Raw genomic sequence first — 18,442 nt, forward strand, 5'->3', positions numbered from 1 at the left:
TGGTGTCTGTGTTGTCTGTGGTGTTTGTGTGTGTTTGTGGTGCTGTGGTGTTTGTGGTGCTGTGGTGTTTGTGGTGTCTGTGGTGTCTGTGGTGTTCGTGGTGTTTGTGGTGTCTGTGGTGTTTGTGGTGTCTGTGGTGGTTGTGGTGTTTTTGGTGGTTGTGGTGTCTGTGGTGTTTGTGGTGTTTGTGGTGCTGTGGTGTCTGTGGTGTTTGTGGTGCTGTGGTGTGTGTGGTGTTTGTAGTGCTGTGGTGTCTGTGGTGTCTGTGGTGTCTGTGGTGTTGTGGTGTGTGTGGTGTTGTGGTATCTGTGGTGTTCGTGGTGTTTGTGGTGTCTGTGGTGTTTGTGGTGTTTGTGGTGTTGTGGTGTTTGTGGTGTTTGTGGTGGTTGTAGTTTCTGTGGTGTTTGTGGTGTTGTGGTGTTTGTGGTGTCTGTGGTGTCTGTGGTGTTTGTGGTGTCTGTGGTGTCTGTGGTGTTTGTGGTGTCTGTGGTGTTTGTGGTGCTGTGGTGTGTGTGGTGTTTGTAGTGCTGTGGTGTCTGTGGTGTCTGTGGTGTCTGTGGTGTTTGTGGTGTTGTGGTGTGTGTGGTGTTGTGGTATCTGTGGTGTTCGTGGTGTTTGTGGTGTCTGTGGTGTTTGTGGTGTTTGTGGTGTTGTGGTGTTTGTGGTGTTTGTGGTGTTTGTGGTGGTTGTAGTTTCTGTGGTGTTTGTGGTGTTGTGGTGTTTGTGGTGTTGTGGTGTTTGTGGTGTTGTGGTATCTGTGGTGTTTGTGGTGTTTGTGGTGTTTGTGGTGTTTGTGGTGTCTGTGGTGTTGTGTTGTTTGTGGTGTTTGTGGTGTCTGTGGTGTTTGTGGTGCTGTGGTGTGTGTGGTGTTCGTAGTGCTGTGGTGTCTGTGGTGTCTGTGGTGTTTGTGGTGTTGTGGTGTGTGTGGTGTTGTGGTATCTGTGGTGTTCGTGGTGTTTGTGGTGTCTGTGGTGTTTGTGGTGTTTGTGGTGTTGTGGTGTTTGTGGTGTTTGTGGTGGTTGTAGTTTCTGTGGTGTTTGTGGTGTTGTGGTGTTTGTGGTGTTGTGGTGTTTGTGGTGTTGTGGTATCTGTGGTGTTTGTGGTGTTTGTGGTGTTTGTGGTGTCTGTGGTGTTGTGTTGTTTGTGGTGTTTGTGGTGTCTGTGGTGGTTGTGGTGTTCGTGGTGTTTGTGGTGTTTGTGGTGTTCGTGGTGTCTGTGGTGTTGTGTTGTTTGTGGTGTTTGTGGTGTTTGTGGTGGTTGTGGTGTTCGTGGTGTTTGTGGTGTTTGTGGTGCTGTGGTGTTTGTGGTGCTGGGGTGTCTGTGGTGTTTGTGGTGTGTGTGGTATTTGTGGTTTTCGTGGTGTTTTTGGTGTTTGTGGTATTCACGGTGTTTAGGCCACGCGATGTTCGGTTTGTACTGCAACGCTAACTATTTTAGTTTGTATTCATGCATAACGTGCATATTGTTACTCAACATCGTTATGTCGTGAAGTACACGTAAAATCGAACTCGTTTAATGATCTCGTGTTGTAATATTTGTGTAATCAACTGAAATTGAATATTGGATGCACAGTAACGCATGAACACATTACGATGTTACTTAGCACAATAATTACAGGTGGAGGGTAGGGAACCCTTTGCAAACGTCGTATCCGAAAAACATTTTACATGTTTTGTTTTGGGTGTGGAATTATGTAACTTCTAGTATGAATAATATGCATATATATCTTCTTTGTTCTTTCGGTAAAGTCACGTATTTTATTACTTCCCTTCTAAGTGACTTTACCGAAAGAACCAAGAAGATGAATCCCTGCAGTCACGAAAGCTTTAAATTGAAATGCATACATATGTTACACACACATATATACAAACAAAGACACGTACGCTAATTAAAGGCCGGTAAGTTTATACTGCTTATATATATTGGAGAGCTTGAACAGGTAAGAGACACGCGTTGGATATACTCGGAAAAGTCGATTATCCCGCACTAATGACGCGTGAGTCATTTGCCTGTATTTTTTAAAATGAATTCCAAATAAAATCGGAATCACGTCACAGGCGTGTGCGTGTTTATTCACAAATTACAATTCCCCCCCGCCCGCCCCGTACACTTTCGCCCCTTCTCTGCCGTGTCAACAACAACAACACAATAAGATAATGACATTAGCGGGCTGTCTTGTTCATTCATTCATTCACCAAAACATCGAGTTGCCAGCGTTGGCCAGCCAACTCACGGAATCAACGCCTGCCACGTGCGGACTGTCGGCTGCAGCAACGTCCACGTAGACTGCCATCGCACGCGAGGATGCGCTCTCATCACATTTGCGTGTTCGACGTTGCGATGCACATCGGGGCTTGCGAGCCCCGAGTGGTCGACGGGGCTTTGTGTCGAGCGATCTTTGTCACTTTGCTACGGGGTGTAGCTGCGTCTCTCTCTCTCTCCCCACGCACACGTTGCCATCAGTGCAACCCCTGTCGTGCGCGGCGTGCACGTCCACGTTCCTGCGTAGCGACCCCGGGTCTGCACGCAAGTGCAGTGTCAATAGAGACACAGGGTTTGATGAACCAAAGTACGCTGTGACTTACGTTGCCCGTGCTCAATTTGTGTTTTCGGTTATTTACCTTCTGGAAAAGATCAAAAAGATTGTGGCCGTGTCTAGCTACCCCCCCCCCCCCCCCAGAAAGGGCATCTCGCACCCCCAGGTGAAGAAGATGAACCCCTGATCTAAAGTGTCACCGCCCGCCACGCACTATGTACATGTTGTTGTTGAAGATTGGATTATTAAGCCGTGAGTGACCTGGTAAAAGCGCGCGCATTAGGCGCATCGCATGTCACCCATGTAAGCATTGTGTGTGTACGCACACGCATGCGTATGGCCGCGTGTGATGAAAACAATTTGACATAACGTCAACGTAAAGCTGCGTGTGTGTGTGTTTTCCAAATCGCGAATGGGGAGCGGTGGCGCAGTTGTTAGCGCACTTCGCCACGAACTCAGGTTTCGGAGTTCGAGTCCCGACCACGGGCCAACCGAACAACCAACAGTGACGGGTGAAATCAGTATCGGATTTGAAGCTTTCGTGACTGCAGGAATCCATACTCTTTGGTTCTTTTGGCAAAGTCACGTAGAGTATAAAAATAACATAACGCACGACGTTTCGGGTGCAACACAAGCGTCCGTCATCAGGTGGGATCACTCACAAATGAGCGCCTGGTGCGGTGTGTAGTAAACATCGCCACTGGGGAGACAAAGGCGGCCGGGCGTGGTGCTGGCCACCCACCCCCTCGCGTGCCGTGCCGGCCTTCATAGGTGCTCGCTAACAGCACTTGTCCCTGTCAAGGCTATACAGGGGACCTTTGTATTTGTTTGTCTTTGTAATATTGCGCGATACAGTATGTGAACCATCGGCGCACATTAAATACGCACTACAATGACAATAGTTTAAAGCGATTTGAAGCATGTTTTATTTTCAAAATGAAAATATGGTTTTTGGGGGGGGGGGGCAGATGTCATATTTGAGGGGGGGTCTGACTTTTTGTGACGCCGTGTGACGAGGGGGGGGGGGGGGTCAAAAATCGTCCAAAATCGCGTGACGTCATTTATGGACGGCCCCTCGGGCCGTTGTCCATGGTGCAGGTCGATTAGTTTCAAAGACAATGGGGCAACATTATTATAACACCATAAAATTAACTTAATCACGACGTTTTGGGCGCAACACAAACGTCCGTCATCAGGTGAAACAGCGCGGCCTGCTGCTGAGGCAGACTGTTGTAAAAGGTTTGCAATGGGTGTAGCCCAAGGGTTATAAAGAAGTGGCCGGGGCTAGTGATGTTAATGTGACAGATTAGCATGATGTTAATGTGAGAAATTAGCATGTAACTGGGCACGGAAGGGGCTATGTTAATGTGAGACATTAGCATGACGTTAATGTGAGAAATTAGCGTGATGTTAATGTGAGAGATTAGCATGATGTTAATGTGAGAAATTAGCATGGTGTTAATGTGAGAGATTAGCGTGATGTTAATGTGAGAGATTAGCGTGATGTTAATGTGAGAGATTAGCGTGATGTTAATGTGAGAGATTAGCGTGATGTTAATGTGAGAGATTAGCATGTTGTTAATGTGAGAGATTAGCGTGATGTTAATGTGAGAGATTAGCGTGATGTTAATGTGAGAAATTAGCATGGTGTTAATGTGAGAGATTAGCGTGATGTTAATGTGAGAAATTAGCATGATGTTAATGTGAGAGATTAGCGTGATGTTAATGTGAGAAATTAGCATGATGTTAATGTGAGAGATTAGCGTGATGTTAATGTGAGAAATTAGCATGGTGTTAATGTGAGAGATTAGCATGTTGTTAATGTGAGAAATTAGCATGGTGTTAATGTGAGAGATTAGAATGTTGTTAATGTGAGAAATTAGCATGATGTTAAGGTGAGAAATTACATGAAGTTAATGTGAGAAATTACCATGATGTTAATGTGAGAGATTAGCGTGATGTTAATGTGAGAGATTAGCGTGTAACTGTGAGATAGGAGAGCGGCCTCCTCAACGAGGGCACGGAAGTGGCTATGTTAATGTGAGAGATATTATAACACTGTGTAACAAAAAAAATTGTTCCTGGGTAGAATGTGTTATTTTCTAATTGTTCATGCCTCAAAAGTATAGATAATGGCTATTTATTCCCCAGAAATTTTTCTTTTGTGAGCAGGACTTTAATGTTTTGAAATGTACCGATTTTCAATGAGAAAACGCGGTGTGCATTTGTGTTAGTTCTTCACAATAAAGTCCCGGTCACAAAAGCAAAGTTTGTGGGGAATAATAACAGCCGTTTTCTATACTTTTGAGGCATAAGCAATTATAAAATCACACTTACTACCCAGGAACAAAACTCGTGTCACATCGTGTCATCGGTGCACGGTGCGCTTTGCGTGTTTTCCCACAAGACGATGTCTCCTTACTCATACTCTTTGGTTCTTTCGGTAAAGTCACGTAGTTAGAAATAAAATAAAAATTAAACAAATCACGACGTTTCGATTGCAACACAATCACGATGTATCATCGATGCCTGCTCGCGGCTGGTGCTTCTGGCCGGGCGAGTTGACCATCTCAGCACATTGCCCAGACAGCCCTGGGACAGACTCGAACGGTGGGCACGCCGACCGTGCGAATCCAGTCCGGGACGATCTCCCGGCGTGCCACTTGAAACAATGGGGGGGGGGGGGGGGGCTCGCTTCTTAAAGCCTCCGTCCACCCTCTCACCCACCCCCCACCCACCTCCGTCTCTATCCACCCAGCAAGTAGGATACGCAGTCAGGGGTTCACCAGACCCCCATGTGGTAGTGGTGGTGGTGGTAGCGGTGGTGGTGGTAGTGGTAGCGGTGGTGGTGGTGGTGGTGGGGGGGGTAAATTGTGGGGTAACGCGACCTCATCCAAGACGCCCCGGTCACCGTTGGGAGGAAAGCGCAGCGAGACGGAAACTTCCACAGCGAAGTGGCTCGAGTGGTGACGACTCTCTGGGTGACTCTCTGGGTGACGACTCTCTGGGTGATCGTGGTTCACGTTGTCGCTCCACTGCTGGATGAGCAGCGTGTGCCCGTGCTAACTTCTTCCAAGCCGGTCAAAGCGTTGTTCACAATGCGTCGTTACGTCGTCGCATTATTCGTACTGTAGGATGATGATGATGATGGTTGTTGTTGCTGTTCTTTTGGCTTCAGTCGTTGTTGCTCTGTAACGTGAAGCAAGAGGCAGCCCCTATCACACTCGTCACGTGCTCGTCAAGCAAAACATAAAATGCCAAAACGATGTGTACTCAGATGGATATTTCTCACCTCGTCCCCCCTCCCCCACTCTACTCAGCTATATAAACTATTGTCAAAACCATCTCTTTGACATAACTCAGCAACTGTTTTTGCTGTGGTTGTCCACACCTGATGACGGACGCTTGTGTTGCGCCCGAAACGTCGTGATTTAATTAACTTGATTTCACTTTTTATTTTTTTATTATTATTTTCACCTACGTGACTTTACTGAAAGAACTAAAAATTGTATGGATCCTTGCAGTCACGAAAACTTCAAATCTAGAATGGATCTTTTTATTTATAGATATAGTAGTCTATAATTTAACTAAATATGTCGGCGAAAGAAAGGCATTGACAGGAGTACGCATTGAACAATTGGGGCGATTTTAAATGAACGTTGCTCATGTTTTCTGTATTCGCTAGTTATCTATTGTTCTTATTGTTGTTGTTAAACGTCTTCCCAACGTCTTCTTCCGCCATTTCAACCCAACGCAATCTTCATTTAGTTCCACGGAAGAAGAAGAAAACGTGATGCGCGAGAGAGACAAACACCCGTGCGCAAAAGACAAAGGTCCACCCCCCTGTAGCCTTGAACACATTGTTGGGGCAAGTGCTGAAGGCCGACGGAACGAGCGGGTTGGAAACACCGCGCCCGGCCGCCTTTGTCTCACCCGGTGCTGGCTGTGTTATCGCGCTCGCTGCAGCAGGGACTCGTTTGAGGTCTCCGTCGACCCAGGGACGGGATGGAATCTGCTCAAAATTAGTTCGCCGCTGTTATTGGTCGTGAGCGGGGATCGAACTTGGCGTGGGAAGTGGGGATGTGAGTCGGGCGGTGTGTGGAGGGGTGGGCGAGGGATGCGGAGAGGCAGCAGTCGCTGTAGATGTCGGTCACGTGGAGGTGATGAGGTCCTGCAGACTTCACAGAAGCTGGCAGTGAGCAAGTGGATTCCTGAATCCGTCTGTGCGGAACGTCGAGCGCATTCGACCCCCATCACGCGGGCTTTTGTGATGCCACAGCGGCGAAGCCGCTCTGCCGGCGCCGCACCCGCGATGCCCACACGACGGAGCGGCCTGGCCGACGCTGCTCGTCCCTCACCACCCCCCACATGAACACACGCACACACCCCCACCTGGCCTACAGGTTTTCACCCAGGAGCCCTCCTCGTGGAGAACCTTCTCCACGGTTTCCTGGGGCCAGGGAATTGGCCGAGGCTTCCCCGAGGTTAAATGGCGCCGTGAATTAACGTGAAATTACATGGTCACGACGAGGCTACTCAGCCACCGCGGTTAAGATGCACACTACACATACGGGTTAGCAGGCAGGTAGGGGGCGGAGCCACGAACGGCGGGAAACCAGGGTAAGCGTCTGATTGGCAAGACAAATGTGCCTGTGCACGGCTGCCCAAGCAGCAGCCCAGCGGCAGTCCCTTTGATACGGAAACCGGGACGCGGACGGCGGTGAGAGCATCGATGCGAAAGCTGGGACCCGGCAGGCAGGCAATCTGATTGGCCGGGAAGGCCATCGTATCAGCGTCAGGTTTTCTTTGATGTAGAGGACAATAAAAGGCGAGGGTCGTGAGAGGTAGGCAGTTCGTGTCCAGCACAAGTCAGCGATCGGTCGACTCTACAGCCACTCGAACGTCCGTGTGACGAGTCGCAGTGCAGCGAGGACTGGCCCGCAGGAGCTCCGTACGAGTCGAACTGTGAGTACGAGAGAGAGAGGTAAAGAACAGCGTGCAAATTCCTAGAGAGAGTAAGTCTAAATAGGCGGGATAGATTGGGTTTAGACCGTCGTGGAACAGGTTAGTTGCCCTACTGATTTCAGCTTCGGGCTCCGGGATATTCAGTATCAGGCACGCCGGGAATAAACCATTTGTAATCAATAAACAGTTTTGTGTGGTTTCTGCGAGTGTGGGGAGAGTGTGTGGTGGCGTGAGTATGCTCGTCGTAACGTGGAGATTGGTGCGTGTATAACTATATCGGGGTAAGAGTCCTACGCGCGCATCCAGTCGAGTGCCGCGACCGTGGTGCCCGAGTCTGGTGCGCGAATCCTGTCGCTAGTTACTCATCATTGTGCGGAGGAGCCGGAAGACGATTAACGTATTTCTTTAATTCCCCAGCATACAGCAACGCTCGTTCTTAAACCAATCCAGAATACCCGCCCCACAGCCCTTTAAATAATCGCCATTACCCAACCTCGGCGGCCACGCGTGTGCGAGTGACGTCACTGCCGTTTGACACCTGACCCCCCGTTCCGCGCGTGCGATTGGTGCGCGTGGTTGTGAGAGCGGAGACGTCGCGTTTGAGTGGCTGCGCCTACACGAGTGTGGGCCGTGGCGTGCAGGGAGTCTCCTACTAACGTTTGTAGGAGTGTGAGTGAGGAGTGAAGGATTCATTCCAGGCAGCCGAGCACCATCCCCGAGTCATGCCCCACAGACAGGACTCGGAGACGGTGGGGTCCGCGGACTCGAGAGGCCGCGGCGCGAGGAGAGGAGCCGGAGAGCGGCAGCCCTCCCCCTGTGAACGAGGAGTCGGGCAGCAGCTGCTCTCACACGAGTGAGGAGTCAGGAGGCAACAGCCCCCCCCCCCCCCCCACGAGATCAACCCTCTGCCAGTGGAGGACCCGGGGCGCCAGCAGCCTCAACAAGTTGGTGTCGGAAGTGGTACGAACCCTCACATCCCCACGGGAGAGAGGCGCGTTACTCCACGCGATAATAATGTATGTGTTCACCGGCCAGGGGACTCCATCATGGAAAACATTTGCCCGCAACATTACAGGGGCTAAACAGCTTAATGGTTGGACAGACACGCAGGCGTTACAGTATCTTACGATGCATCTGGATGGGCGGTCCGCTGACTTTGTGGAAGCTCTACCCGCGAGCACACAAACCCATGAATGAATGCGCCGACTCGACCTACGCTTCGGCATGCGTAATGAGAGACAGGCAAAGACGCCCTTAGATGCGCGCCGCCGCCAACCCGGCGAGGACTTCCGCGATTATGCCGAGGACGTGTGATCGCTAACACAGATCACCCGCCCAGGGTTCGTGACAGAGGTAATTGACGAGCTAGCCGCCGACAAGATCCACCGGTATTTAGCTCGCACCACGTGGTGGCAGCCCAAAGTGGGCAGCGCACGCCTTCCCTTTGTCACCCTGGTCGAGCGAGCGCTTGAGTGCGAGGAACTCTCCAGTGAGCGCACGCAACTCCGAGGGTCAAGACGGGAGTGCGCCATCGCGAGCCTGCTCCCAGAAGAGGAAGAGGAGGAGCTCGCCAGAATGATAAGGGGATGGGCAAGGGAGTGCCCGGGACGCCGAGAGACTACCCTGGGGTGGGTAGCCGGGATACAGTCCGGCATAGGGGACATAGCAGGCCGGATAACCCAAGTTGATGACAAGGTGACCCAAGTACGGGCGCATATGACCACGCTGCAGACTACGGTAGAGACAGTCCAGGCTGAGGTAGGGGGGTTAACTGGACGGGTGGCCCGACTAGAGGCAGAGTCTAGGCAGCGGCATACTGGGGAGAGAGGGAATGGGCAGGGGGCCCCCTATGGAGCTGCCACCCTACCTATGTGACCGTTGAGGGCATCTCGTGAGAGACTGTCCTCAGATCGCCCGTGCTAGACATGCACCAGGGTTAAACTCCAACGCCCCCTAGAGAGTGGACCAACTAGGGGTGCAATCGACGTGGTCCCGACACAAATAGACGATAATGAGAATAATGGTGAGCGAGTGACCTCTACACAGATCCCAGCAACAACGCGCAAGAGAGTGGTGACTCCTGGCGACTGGCTGCGGGAGCTGGTGGCGGGGATCCTGTTGGACACCGGGGGCGGTGGCCTCGCTCGTGAGCGCAGCGCACTGCAGCGTGATCGGGGTCGACGTGAGCCGCCTACAGGCCCCCGACCGCGCGCTGCACACGGCGAGCGGGGCCGGGATGGGAATACTGGGGAGGGTCACCCTGGAGGTCCGCATAGGATGCCAGGTGTGCACCCAGGAGTTCTATGTCTCGAGTGTGTTGTGCCATGAGTGTATTGCAGGTACCGACCTCCTGGAAAAGTTGGGGCTCAATGTGCAGCCCCGCCAGCGATGCGCCACCATGGAGGGCAGCGGGGAGCGGATTCCATTCCTGGGACGAGAGCCGATTCGCCCCCTCTTCACACTCGTGGCCGCCACCCTGGTGACGGCCGTCACAATCGGGCCACTCGCCGAGATGCTGGTGCCAGTGGCAACACCCTCCACCGACCCCGCGCACCGGCCGTCGGGCGAGGTAATGCTAACTCCTCACCCGGAGCTGGCGGAACGGTATGGGATTGTAGGGTCAGCCACACTTATAAACGCAGATGGGGGCCGATTGTTTATACGGGTATTTAACCCCCACAGTACCCCGGCAATGCTGCGATGGTGCACCACAGTAGCCACCATAGACCCCATGCAAGTGTGCCACTCTAACGACTCGGTGTTTGCACTCTGGGCTGAGGACCCCGGTCGCCCCGAGGACAACCAGGACCTGGCCTGACGAGTCGGCTCGACTCCCCAAGCCGAGGTCGTCCCACCTGCTTGATGCGTTACATATACCTTGGGCAGATTTACCTAAGGGGGAGGCCGATCAGCTGCGCGGCTTAGTGCGGGAGTACGCTGACGTGTTCAGTGAACACAACTCAGATGTGGGTCGGACGGACCTCATTAAGCACCAAATTGACACCGGTGCAGCCCGACCCATCAAACTCCCTGGAGTACCGAGTGGGCGCACCCGAACAGGCCAAGATCAAAGAGGCGGTCGGGGACATGTTCCGCGGTAACATAATCCAGCCCTCAGCGAGCCCCTGGTCAGCCCCGGTGGTACTAGTGACAAAAAAGATGGGTCAACTCGGTTTTGCGTTGATTACCGAAAATTTAACGCAGTCACCCTCGGCGACGCCTTCCCCATACCCCGCATCGACGACACCTTTGACAGCCTCGCCGGGGCGCGGTATTTTTCCACCCTCGATCTCGCGTCCGGGTACTGGCAGGTGGAGATGGCAGAGGAGGATCGGCCAAAAACCGCATTTACCACCCCAATAGGACTATTCAAGTTTCGAGTACTCCAGTTCGGACTCACCAACGCACCCGCGACATTCCAGCGGTTGATGGAGTTGGTGATGCGGGACTTGCAGAGGGAACAGTGCCTCATTTACCTGGACGACGTGATAGTGTTCAGTAGATCTCTGTCTGAGCACTGGTCCAGGTTACGAGAGGTGTTCCAGCGGCTGCGAGCGACCCATCTCAAGCTCAAGCCGCGTAAGTGTTACATTGCGAAGCGCGAGGTGGGGTACCTCGGACACCGCGTCAGCGAGGCAGGGGTGCGCACCGATCTGGATAAGGTACGCGCCGTAGTAGATTGGCCAAGGAACCTGACGGAGATCATATCATTTTTGGGGCTCGCTACCTATTATCGTCGATTTGTAAAGGGATTCAGCGACATTTCACGCCCCCTCACCCAACTCACTTCCCCTAAGAACCCCTATCAGTGGACGGAGGCCTGCCAGACGGCCTCCACCACCCTCAATGACCACCTCACCCACACCCCCACCCTGGCTTTCCCCGATTTCGCCACCGATTTTATTTTGGACACCGACGCCTGCAGCGGTGGGCTGGGCGCGGTGTTGTCACAGGTGCAGGACGGGACGGAACGGGTCATCGCGTACGCCAGCTGGACCCTGAGCGGGTCCGAACTGAACTATTGCGTGACCCGTCAGGACCTGTACGCCGTGATTTTCGCGTGTAAGCAGTTCCGGCCGCATTTGTACGGCAGGAAGTGTCGCGTGGGGACTGACCATTATGCCCTGCAGTTTCTCCTCACATTCAAGGAACCGCGGGGGCAGATGGCCCGGTGGCTGGCGCAGCTGCAGGAGTACAACCTGCACATCGAGTACTGGGCTGGGTGAACGCACGCAAACGCGGACGCCTGCCTTGTCGAGGCGACCCGCGGTGCGTGCCGAGATGAGGGCGGAGGAGGCCTGCCCGTGCTTTCTCTGGTTAGCTGCGGGGGTATTCCTCCAGCACGGCGCCAAAAAACTCCCGACGTGAAACTGGGCCACACCCCCCCCCCCCCCCCCCCCCACAATTGAGGCACGACCCCCCTGATCACGACAAGGCCTGGGACTCGGCAATACTTTTTTCCCCCCGGGGTCTTAGGAAGAAGAAAGCAAGAGACGCATCTTCTCGTTGAGTCCGCTGCGGTGGCCTTGAGGGCCGCGTGCTTGACGCTCGATAGGCAGCTGGCTTGAATTAGAAGTTTTGGCAATTCCCTAGGCTGGTTGCTGTGCGTGCAGTGTGCGTGAGGAGGGCTGTGTGTCTGTTTGTGTGTCTCTGTGGGCCTCCCCTAGATCGACTCAGCCTCAAATGAGTACCTGGTTGCGGTGTGTAAACATCGTCACTGGAGAGACAAAGGCGGCCGGGCGTGGTGCTGGCCACCCACCTCCTCGTGTGCCGTTTTGGCCTTCATAGGTGCACTTGCCCCGACGATCTGTTCAGGCTATACGGGGGATATTTGTCTGTGTGGGTGGGGAGCAGTGGTGTAGCGGTTAGCCCGCTGCGCTACGAACCCGGCGACCCGAGTTCGATTCACCGCTCACGACCAATAAACGGTGGCGATGATTTCAACCGGTCCTGGGCCTCCCCTAGGTCGAATCAGCCTCAAATGAGTAGCTGGTTGCGGTGTGTAAACATCACCACTGGGAGACAAAGGCGGCCGGGCGTGGTGCTGGCCACCCGCCCCCTCGTGTGCCACAGTCCCGGCCTTCATAGGCGCTGCTGCTCGCTACTAACAGCACTTGCCCCGACAGACTGTCACAGGCTACACGGGGGATTTTTCGATTTAAAGCTTTCGTGACTGCAGGGATCCATCTTCTTGGTTCTTTCGGTAAAGTCACGTAGAAGGGAAGTAATAAAATAATAAAAATAAAACATAATACAATAATATAATATAATAAAATAATATAATAAAATAATTATTTTATTTTATTATGTTTTATTTTTATTATTTTATTACTTCCCTTCTACGTGACTTTACCGAAAGAACCAAGAAGATACACGGGGGATCTTTATTTTTGCAGAGGATGTACGTCGTGGGTTCGATGAATCGGTGCTGCACGTTGCAACAGAGGCGATGGGCGCGTCAGTCCGGTGATTCAGTGCGAGCAAAGGCGATTGTTTGTTCGGGATTCGAGCTGCGTCGTTCCGAAAAGTGTTGCCCGGCATAGCGGGAGAGGGACCGAGAGAGCGAGAGAGACTTTTTGACTTTTAAACAAGTTTTATTGCCGCCAGCAGCAACAGCACTGGACGTGAACATGAGGGTGCCGTCCACGCTGGTACAGAGAGGGGCTTTTCCAGCTCCCCAGCGTTCGAGGAAGACGTGCACATCAGCAACATGTGTGGTACGCGTGCTCCAGCCAAAGCCGCGCCTTGAGCAGGCCTCTGAACACTGGAAGCCACAGAGCAGCCGTCAGTGTCACCTTGCAGCATCTTTTTCCTCGTTCTGTACACCGCCAACTTCGCCTGAGCACAGGTGAAGTTGGCGAGGTCATGGCGCTTGTTGGGACGCAGACTCCAAATATACAGAAGCAGGCATCGCCAGGGTTGGATTCGAACCCACGACCTCCTGCGTACCTGGCGAGGTAATCAACATCTCCTAGCCACCGCGGTGATGATGAGAAAGAGAGACGCACACTCCAAATATACAGAAGCAGGCATCAGGATTGGGTTCGAACCCACGACCTCCTGCGTACCTGGCGAGGTAGTCAACATCTCCTAGCCACCGCGGTGATGATGAGAGAGAGAGACGCAGACTCCAAATATACAGAAGCAGGCATCAGGGTTGGGTTCGAACCCACGACCTCCTGCGTACCTGGCGAGGTAGTCAACATCCTCTAGCCACCGCGGCGCTGTCGGCTGGGCGCCTCGATCCCTGCAGCCCTTGAGAGTCCCCGTGACACCGCGCGGGAAGGTAATTGGGCAGGTGAGCTGCAACTCTCGTCTCGTCCGATTATCGCTTAATTACCCGCAGCCACGATGCCACCCCGACTGAACATTGAGCGGCAATTAAATGAATTGCAGTGACAGCAGTAGGGGAAGGGGGGTGGAGGCGGCTATTAAGGTAAGTGTCCACGGGTAAGTTCGTAATCAAGAATCGTACCTGTGGGTAACTGCCCCCCCCCCCGCTACGCATGTGTACGAGACCATTTGCTGCATTCTCAAACGCACAGCTGTTGGTCGGAAGAGAGACGGGGAATGGCAGACAGAACCCGCGCCAACAATTAATTGTCCAAGCTCTGCCGACCTGTGTGTGTGTTGCAGCTGCAATTGAGGAACGATCTTGATTTGAAGCTTTCGTGACTACTCTTTGGTTCTTTCGGTAAAGTCACGTAGAGTAGAAAAATAAAATAAAAATAAATCACGACGTTTCGGGCGCCACAAAAGCTTTCCCACCTGATGACGGACCGCTTGTGTTGCGCCCGAAACGTCGTGATTTATTTTATTATTTTATTTTATACCTACGTGACTTTAGCGAAAGAACCAAAGAGAATTGAGGAACGGTTTTTCTTTAACTTACCGGTTCGCTTGGTTGGGGTGCAGCGGTGTCCGATTGATCGGAATCAGAATATTGTATTTATACTGCAGGAGGAATCCGATAAGCTATAAAGCTCTTCGTTTCCACAGATGTGCGGTCAGGCACGGGGTAAGAACGTTACAACAACGAACGGTAACACAAACACGATGGTAGTGCAACGTGCAAGAAAGGTAAAAATATCACCCGAACACAAACAAACACAACACCAAACCATCCCCACCCTACCAGGCAAAGCCCACCGAGGTGTTCACGAATTTCTCAGAAGCGACCGTGGCCACAAACGACAGCTCAACAAAGTGGCCACCATCATGTGGGCAATTCATAGCGACCCAAAATAAATCGAAATAATCTCAGCGCAACGACGACGACCGCGCACCCCGTCTCGCTCATGGCAGCCGTGAAGACGGACAGACAGGGCTTCACGTGTCAACACGGATTCAACAACAACAGCAACAGCAAAGTTCCAAGCGAACGTCCTCTCAACACGAGCCCCAAATCCATCCGAACAACCCGCCACACCCAACAGGGCGTCCCCGTGGTCCACGTTGCCCACGCACGTGAGCCCCGAGCCAAATGTCCGGGGCGAAAACGGAAAGTTCGCGCAGCAACGTCCTTGGCGGTGGGCGGCTGCCGAGGGAGCCCGCGTCGTGCTCGGACCGCGCCGGCGGGCCGCGTGCGCCGTGGGGGTTCGGGGTGGCGGCACGGGGACCATCGCCCCACACGTACACTGAGCGCATTGGCTAAAGCGTCGTTAACATCATCATCATCGTCATCATCATCAGTTGGACACGTAGGAGGCTTTCGCGAGCAATATCATCCATAATACAGTAATCCCTCGCCACTTCGCGGTTCAAGTTTCGCGGCCTCAGTGCATCGCGGATTTTTCGAACTGATTTAAAGGCCTCATTATACCAGTGCAGTAACACCATCATCATCATCATCATTCATCATCACATTCATCGAACTGCACAGGTCTGTCATCGTCGTCATTGTCATCGTCATTGTCATCGTTGTCGTCATTACTGGAGTCAAGTCTCAAGATACTACTGTCATTGGTGAGTGTAGAACACCATAATACGTATCGTATGAGAGAGAGAGAGTGAATGTATAATATTAAGGTTTTATAATTAAATAGATTTAAGTAAAATATATATATAAAGTATAAATATACATATTTTAAACATTCTGGTACCCACACACACATATACGGAAATTCCTAGGGGGCCAATCCTACTTCGCGGATTTTCACCTATCGCGAGGGGTTCCGGTCCTCATTCACCGCGATAAACGAGGGATCACTGTATAGGTTTTTTTTGGGGTTGGATCGCGTAAATATATAAATGCTGTGTCGTTAAACCCGCCACCACCCGACACAGCAAACTCGTAAGGTCGTGTCACGTAAACAGAACGCGCCAATTCGTTACTAGTACAGCACTAGTGTATAGTAGTGTAGTGTGTAGTGTAGTGTGCAGTGTATAGTTTAGTATACTTGTACAGCAACACCGGTGTGACGAGCCATAGACTCGTCATACAGAGAGCCATAGACTCATTACACAGAGATCCATAGACTCATTACACAGAGACCCATAGACTCATCACATAGAGACCCATAGACCCATCACACAGAGACCCATAGATCACACAGAGACCCATAGACTCATCACACAGAGACCCATAGACTCATAACACAGAGAGCCATAAACTCACACAGAGACCCATAGACTCATCACACAGAGACCCATAGACTCATCACACAGATACTCATAGACTCATTACACAGAGAGCCATAGACTCATTACACAGAGACCCATAGACTCATCACATAGAGACCCATAGACCCATCACACAGAGACCCATAGATCACACAGAGACCCATAGACTCATCACACAGAGACCCATAGACTCATAACACAGAGAGCCATAAACTCACACAGAGACCCATAGACTCATCACACAGAGACCCATAGACTCATCACACATATACTCATAGACTCATCACACAGAGAGCCATAGACGCATCACACAGAGACCCATAGATCACACAGAGACCCATAGACTTATCACACAGAGACCCATAGACTCATCATACATGGACCCATAGACTCATCACACAGAGACCCATAGACGCATCATACAGAGAGCCATAGTTTGTTGTCCTCCGATTGGCACGGGTGGCTAAGTAGGTGCAAAATAAGTTCAACATACGGTAGGTATATACAACAACAACAACAATCACAATCCAGGTACACAAGAGTCAGATAGAGAAAGGCAAAAACAAGTCACTAAAATACTAAATGGGTACAAGATGAAGCATAGAAGTACAAATTGCACTGGTACAGCAGATTTGTCAACACCAAGTTCACGCTTAGGCAGGTAAACAACAACAACCCAAGAGCACAACAAGACCGTACCCTGTACTGTCCCTCAATTACATCACACACGTGTGCACACACACACGTGTACACACACACACGTGTACACACACACAACAACAACAACAACCGCCATTCGCCACTAAGTGGCGGTGACGTCACCACGATGCTTGTGCCAGGCCAAGTGCACCTTGAGGCCACGTGAAGTGTCGAACGCCCGCTGGCAGGAGGTCACGGGGCAGACCCAGCAGGTGCCACTGGTCGACTGACCGAGATGACCGAGATGACTGGCTGATGCACCACCTGTGCCCCCTACTGTGCCAACTTGCTGTGCTTTAGCCACCCGGCGCTCCGCTCGTTGTTGTGAGCGTCGCTCCTCCGCCCTCCGTTGTTGTTGGAGGGCGACTGCCTCCAACTGCCCAGTAGCGTCCTTCACGAGCCTCCTCCACTGAGGCCGATCTTGACACCGCTGGTACCAGTCATCGGCAAGTCCACTCAGCTCCACGTCCTCCTGTACCACATCACTCCATCTCTTCTCCAGCCCGTGCCGCGCCCGTCTAGCCCCCTCGATCCGGCCGAACAAAAGCTGTTTAGGCATGCGGTGGCTGGGCATGCGGGCTACATGACCCAGCCAACGCAGCCTTGCCTGCCGGAGGAGCTCACTGATGGGACTTTGCCCAGATCTTTCAAGGATTTGTGAGCTCCTCACACAATCCAGCCTGGTTAAACCCAGGATGGATCGTAGGCAGGCCAGCCTAAATGTTTCCAACCGGCGAAGATGCTCCACCAGGGGGGTCCACGTCTCGCAAGCGTAGAGAAGGGAGGGAATGACCGTGGCCGAGAAGACCTGAAGCTTCGTGCGGAGCGACAGACCAGGTAGCTTCCACACAGCGTTACGCAACCGATGAAAAGATATTGCCGCTCGACTGATTCGGAGTGAGACCTCTGCTGATAGACTGGAGCCGGTCATAAGCATACTGCCCAGGTATGGGAAACTCTCCACTCTCTCCACAACTGCCCCATCACCAATTGGGAGTTGTGGGGGTGGAGTGTCCGATGGTACAAAATACCCAGGCAGGTGCTTGGTTTTGGTGGGGCTGATGGTAAGGCCCCACCTCTTAGTGGCACGCTCCAGTCTCAGCAGCAGCGCCTCCAACTCCTCTTCTGAATGAGCAGCTATTACCAAATCATCGGCATACATAACGTGGTTGACCAATAGGGAGCCATCCCTTGATCGCACCCGGGCGTCGATCAGCCTCCCATTATACACACACACGTGTACACACACACACGTGTACACACACAAACGTGTACACACAGACACACACGTGTACACACACGTGTACACACAGACACGTGTACACACACACACACACGTGTACACACAGACACACACGTGTACACACACACACGTGTACACACACGTGTACACACACGTGTACACACACACACGTGTACTTAATTTAAATTGTCTCCGTAAAAGCAGACTCTGAATTGCTTCGCACGGCACGTCGGCCGTGTGTAGCAATCATCGGGCGCGTACAGCGTGGGACGAGTTCATTTGGACGGGAGGAGGGAGGGGGGCGGTAAATTGGTAAAGGCGGAAAGCCGGAGCGTGGTGGCGGTGTTGGATCGCAAGTGACCTGGAGTGCTGACATC

At 52.2% G+C, this 18,442-nt stretch overlaps 1 protein-coding gene across 1 annotated transcript in view; it reads left to right on the forward strand.

Annotated features, from left to right (window-relative positions):
- LOC133357865 (zinc finger homeobox protein 3-like) overlaps nucleotides 1-15,142 on the forward strand; it is a 77,429-nt gene extending 62,287 nt beyond the window's left edge. The window contains exons 7-10 of the mRNA XM_061576008.1: nucleotides 9,548-9,647; nucleotides 9,841-10,070; nucleotides 11,455-11,672; nucleotides 14,938-15,142. Of these exons, the coding sequence (XP_061431992.1) occupies nucleotides 9,548-9,647; nucleotides 9,841-10,070; nucleotides 11,455-11,672; nucleotides 14,938-15,142 (753 nt within the window). The remainder of the gene's footprint in view (nucleotides 1-9,547; nucleotides 9,648-9,840; nucleotides 10,071-11,454; nucleotides 11,673-14,937) is intronic.
- Nucleotides 15,143-18,442: the final 3,300 nt, after the last annotated feature.

Source organism: Lethenteron reissneri, chromosome 60 (genome assembly GCF_015708825.2).
Source record: "Lethenteron reissneri isolate LAM-NWPU_2019-01 chromosome 60, ASM1570882v1, whole genome shotgun sequence".
In the NCBI taxonomy this organism is placed as follows: domain Eukaryota; kingdom Metazoa; phylum Chordata; class Hyperoartia; order Petromyzontiformes; family Petromyzontidae; genus Lethenteron; species Lethenteron reissneri.